This window comes from Nilaparvata lugens, unplaced genomic scaffold (genome assembly GCF_014356525.2).
Source record: "Nilaparvata lugens isolate BPH unplaced genomic scaffold, ASM1435652v1 scaffold8539, whole genome shotgun sequence".
Taxonomy (NCBI): Eukaryota; Metazoa; Arthropoda; class Insecta; order Hemiptera; family Delphacidae; genus Nilaparvata; species Nilaparvata lugens.
The window spans coordinates 1,306-7,139 of NW_024094284.1; the positions used below are offsets into that span (position 1 = coordinate 1,306).

A 5,834-nucleotide genomic window follows, 5' to 3' on the forward strand; every position below is an offset into this window, starting at 1 on the left:
ATAATGCATAATTAATAATATTCAAAATGTTAATTTAATGAGTTCTCATTTCCATTTATTTGAACATCAGAAAAATAAGAGATAGATCAAATTCGCATTCAAAATACACTCCAACAATGTCAACAGCTGATTGGGATGGCTGCAAGATAATACGCAACATATTAAGAGTATGCAAAGTAATACTTTGCGCACTAGTGCGGAAAAGTGATTCTTTGCGTTCTGTAATCAGTGCAGGTATGGTCACTTTCAAGGTAACTGTAGGAAAAGTATTTTCTGTTTCATATTTATATATGATACAATCGAGCTTTCAACAATTTTAATGTATCATATTATGTGATACGAAGTAAGTTTTGTAAAGCAGGTGACATTAATTAAAAATGACTAACATTTTATTTTGAGCTCGATGTTCAGCGTGAAACAGTTTGATAAACTTCAGTTTCTGACAGTTTTGAGCCAATTCTTTAAAAAACTTAGAATTTATTTGATTATATTTTGATGTATTCTTCTTCAACTGTGTTCGTATTTGGTCATCAGTTGTTTCACTTTGGCCACATATTCGTTTTTGGCTTCTTCATTGCTCAATCCTTTGCGGGCGGTCCATGCATCCCACTTGTCTTCCCTTGAGATTCATGATTCGGGTCTATCTGTAGACAGAGAACAAAAGAGAAAATCATTATTTTCACACTGAACGAGTTATAGTGAGGTCCACGTTATATGGCAATATTTGATTAACATGGTGTTGCTAACCTTATCTAGCATTCCACAAAGCTGATGGCTCCATCCTCTTTGTATCAAATTATGGTGTTGTGTATCAAGTTGAGGTGATACTATATCCATAGAGAAACAATAGCATAAGTAGATATCCCATGGTATAGGGCGTTTATGTCGCAACTTTGTCTCAAGCTGAGAGTAGCTCTATTATATAACCGACGTAGTCTTTCCTGTGACGTTTTATGACGCTGGTAGTCTCTCATATTGTGCCGTTCATACACTATTACCCGGTCAAAACAGTAAAAATCGACAGTAATCGGCTTGAGATAACAGTTAAATTTGCGACGTAAAAGCTCCTACCATGGGATATCTACTTATGCTATTGTTTCTCTATGCTATATCTGATTGTCGACCACTAACGCAAAAGTGAGGTCCTCGTATAATGGCTGTATTTGATTAACATGGGTTGCTATCCATGTCTATCATTCCACAAAGCTGATAGCTCTATCCTGTTTTGTATCAAATTATTGTGTTGTGTATCAAGTTGGTTGATACTGGTATCATGTTGTTGTTCTTGTTCTATAGTGAGGTCCACGTTATAATGGCTGTATTCGATTATCATTGGTTGTTGGTATCTTGTCTATCATTCCACAAAGCTGATAGCTCTATCCTGTTTTGTATCAAATTATGGTGTTGTGTATCAAGTTGAGATGATGTATCATGACTGTTGATACTGTATCATACTATTTCGGTATGACGAAAACTATATAATTACTATAGTGAGGTCCATGTATGTTTTAATGGCAGTATTTGATTAACATTGGTGTTGCTATCCTTGTCTATCATTCCACAAAGCTGATAGCTCGATCCTGTTTTGTATCAAATTATGGTGTTGTGTATCGAGTTGAGATGATACTGTACCATATTGTGTTGATACTGTATCATGGATGGATACTGTATCATATTATTCTCGGTAGGTCGAAAACTAATTTACTATAATGAGGTCCACGTTATAATGACAGTATTTGATTAACTTTGTGTGTGTTGCTATCCTTGTCTATCATTCGATAAAGCAGATAGTGCTATCCTTTTCTACCTCCGCAACGTTGCCAGATCGTGACTCAACAATGAAGAAATATAATTGTTTGACCAAATATTCTATCTCAATTATAAAAAAATATTATTAGTTAGCAGGAACCCATGCTCCGCAAGGGTCTATTTAAAACTTGACTTACGGTAATAAAATCTTGAGGAATGAAAATAGACTTTTAACCATCTCGGTTAGTTAAGAATCTATATGCAAAATGTGAAGTTAATGAGTTGAGTAGTTGAGACGTGATGATGCGTCATTCGTGAATTTCCTATCCCTACCTGTATAAGCCAGTTCTTTCCTTTATTATATGTAATATCGGGGCACCGAGCTTCTCTCGTTATTTTTATTTATTGATAACAGAACTCAATTCTCTAAAATGATCGTGTTTATGTTTCACAGCTGGCTATACGTCAGCTTATGAATTTCGGGGATGTGATATTTGATTTTCCACAGAATCACTCGCTCACTTTTATTATCCACAGACGACGAAAGTCTCAGCGGTTTCAGCCAAGGATGAATTATCCTTTCAATGTCGTTCAGCGAGTTTCCCAAGAATGAGACCTAAAGTTCGAGATAAATTACTTTTAACACGGCTCTTTCTCGAAGACGGAGAGGTCCGATGCTCTATCCTCCACTAATCACATCCCACTACCTAGCAGCATTCTCCTTCTTTTGTGTCTGAGTGAGAGAGCTTGTAACGCGACGCGGCACACTCCCCTCCATCTATTGCTGGCACTAGCAGGTATATTGGTTTGTGTATGTTAGAGATGTTTCATCACAAGAACATGAAGCAAAATGACACGGCGCATCCAATTGTGCGCAGGATGTCGTCTGTGTCTACGCTACAAACCGTGGAGGGGAAATGGGCTTCTCCTCTTCATGTAAAAGTAATTTATCTCGCACTTTAGTGTAATCGATTTTTATATCAAACCTACTATTTCCACATTTCGTTAAAATCGTTAGAGCCGTTTTGGAGATCCGTTTGAACATGAATACCACATATAATATACAGAAATTGCTCGCTTATAAATAGGATAGAGTATTGCAAGCTATTTTTGTTGAATAAAATATAATTGATTCATTTTAAACATGAATGAACAGTTAATATTACATCAGATATACAGGTTTCAGCTTTCCTCTATAGAAGGCATTGACAAGAAAGAGAATCGGCAAAGCTGTTGCTATCTTCCTTCCTCCACTGCCATTATAACGTGCACCTCACCATAGTCAGCACCTGATTAACGTTGGTTTGCTATTGAATAAGAAGACTTGAAAGGCCTGGTTGCACAAAAGACTGTAAATTTTAATCATGATAAAATACCTCGAAGTTGATGAGCACGGAGAAGGCTTTTGAAAGAAGTCAAACTAAAGATCTATTGAGAATCGAGATAGTGGTTTCGGTTGTTACACCATCATCGCATCTCGGTAAACTGAAACGTAAGGCTGTGCAAAGGCTGAAATAAACTTTCTACTCGTGATATTTTTCAAAGTTTTCGATTGTATATCATCAGCTATCAAATAAAGAAGTATTCTCAGGAAAAACATTTTTTTTCTGATCATTAATTTATGAGATATGAGCGCCTTAAGTTTAAATTTTTGGGACAGAACATTTTAATTCGGTAAGATAAATCCATGAGATCTAGAGGATAGATTCTCCATGGTATTGTTGATCTGGTAAACCAAAGTTTCTGAAAATATCAATTTTTGAGAAAGTTATTCAATTTAACAAAATACCCCAAAAAACTCAACTAAAAGTTATTAAATAGAGCTATCACTTGTTGAATGATAGACATGGATAGCAATACCATTGCTAATCAAACACTGCCGTTATAACGTGGACCTCACTAGAGCAATACTTGGTACTGCTTTTTAGTTTAGTTTTGTTTACCAGTTTTATAATGATGTAACAAACAAAAAAGTGGAGAATGTATACCAAACCTGTAGTATTGTCTCCTTCCGTGGCTTGTTTGAAAAGACCATAAAGTTCCAAAAGTTCGTCATCATTTGGCTTCTGGGTCAGATCTCTCACTCTGGAACTGCTTCGTCGAAAGTCTAGACAGAGAAAGAGATAAATTATTATTAAGATTCATTAAAAATTAACAGCATTACGATCTAGACAAAGAGAAAAATCTGGTGTGGTACACTCACCAACTTTCCTTGCTCATTGAACTGTAAGCCTCATTATCAAACGAGAATATTTAGGGGAATAACATAATGACGATTTGCGGCAACATATTGCAACTACGATCAGACTCCAGTAATATATGTGTATATAATTGTTTCAGAGTACTTTTTCCTTTGTGTAATAATTGTGAAATTCGATGATTTTTTTAAAGTCGTCAAACAGCTGTTCTACAGATGAAATATCTCGACTATGTGTTATTTTTATACTACTCTACCTACCTACCTACTCATGCACGAGAAGGAGGTTACAAAGTCCATTCTCTAAGTTGGGGTGGACCCCCCGTTAGTTTCCAGAAAGGAGACTCATGCCAGTTGATAGAGCTGATAAATATAAAGGTCTTAATTTGAAAAAAAAATCGGTCAAGTCATGTTGTGAAAATCGTGAAAAACATGGTTTTTTACTAATTATCCGCATTTTTCTCACTTCGCTCGGTCAATAATATCGGGGCACCGAGCTTCACTCGTTATTTTTTATTTATTGATAAACAGAACACAATTCTCTAAACGATCGTGTTTTCTATTTCACAGCTGGCTGTACGTGTCATCTTATGAATTTCGGTGATGCGAATTTTGATTTTCCACATACTCACTTTTTTACTATCCACAGCTGTTTTCAGCCAGCATGAATTATCCTTTTATGTCGTTCAGCGAGTTTTTCTCAAGATGAGACCTAGTGCAATCGGAATGTTTATATCATAAAACTACTATTTTCCAAATTTCGTGGGAATCGTTAGAGCCATTTTCGATATCCGTTAAACATAAATACCCAGATATAAAATAGCCAGATATAGAAATAACCACTATAAAAAATAACCAGATTTATAAAAATAACAGAAATTGCTCGCTTAATATAAGAGGATAATTGATTATTTTAAACGAGAATGAACAGTTTAATTTACTCAATTAACCTGTATCAACTACCGTCTATAGAAGGCATTGACAAGACAGAGGATCGGCAACGTTGTTCTCCTATCTTTCTCCACTGCCATTATAACGTGGACCTCACTATAGTCAAATAAAATATAATTATTTAAACAAGAATTAACAGTTGATATTACATCAATAAACCTGTATCAGCTACCGTCTATAGAAGGCATTGACAAGACAGAGGATCGGCAACGTTGTTCTGCTATCTTCCTCCACTGCCATTATAACGTGGACCTCACTATAGTCAAATAAAATATAATTATTTAAACAAGAATTAACAGCTTATATTACATCAATAAACCTGTATCAACTACCGTCTATAGAAGGCATTGACAAGACAGTGGATCGGCAACGTTGTGCTTCTATCTTTCTCCACTGCCATTATACGTGGTCCTCACTATAGTCAATAAAATATAATTATTTAACAGATTAAGAGCTTATATTACATCAATTACCCTGAATTAGCTACCGTCTATAGAAGGCATTGACAAGACAGAGGATCGGCAACGTTGTGCTTCTATCTTTCTCCACTGCCATTATAACGTGGACCTCACATAGTCAAATAAAATATAATTATTTAAACAAGAATTAACAGCTATATTACATCAATTAACCTGAATTAGCTACCGTCTATAGAAGGCATTGACAAGACAGAGATCGGCAACGTTGTGGCTTCTATCTTTCTCCACTGCCATTATAACGTGGACCTCACTATAGTCAAATAAAATATAATATTTAACAAGAATTAACAGCTTATATTACATCAATTAACCTGAATTAGCTACCGTCTATAGAAGGCATTGACAGGACAGAGGTTCGGCAAACGTGTGCTCCAATCTTTATCCTGTCATTATAACGTGGCCTCATATAGTCAAATAAAATATAATTACTTAAACAAGAATTAACAGCTATATTACGT

General features: G+C 35.4%; 1 protein-coding gene across 1 annotated transcript; it reads right to left on the reverse strand.

Annotated features, from left to right (window-relative positions):
- Window positions 1–240: 240 nt before the first annotated feature.
- On the reverse strand, window positions 241–3,856 carry LOC120349159 (acyl-CoA-binding protein homolog; the record flags this gene model as incomplete). Its single annotated transcript, XM_039419121.1, has 2 exons — window positions 241–619; window positions 3,661–3,856. Coding segments are annotated over 2 exons (308 nt in total), but the record flags the coding sequence as incomplete, so codon positions are not given.
- Between the last annotated feature and the right edge of the window lie 1,978 nt (window positions 3,857–5,834).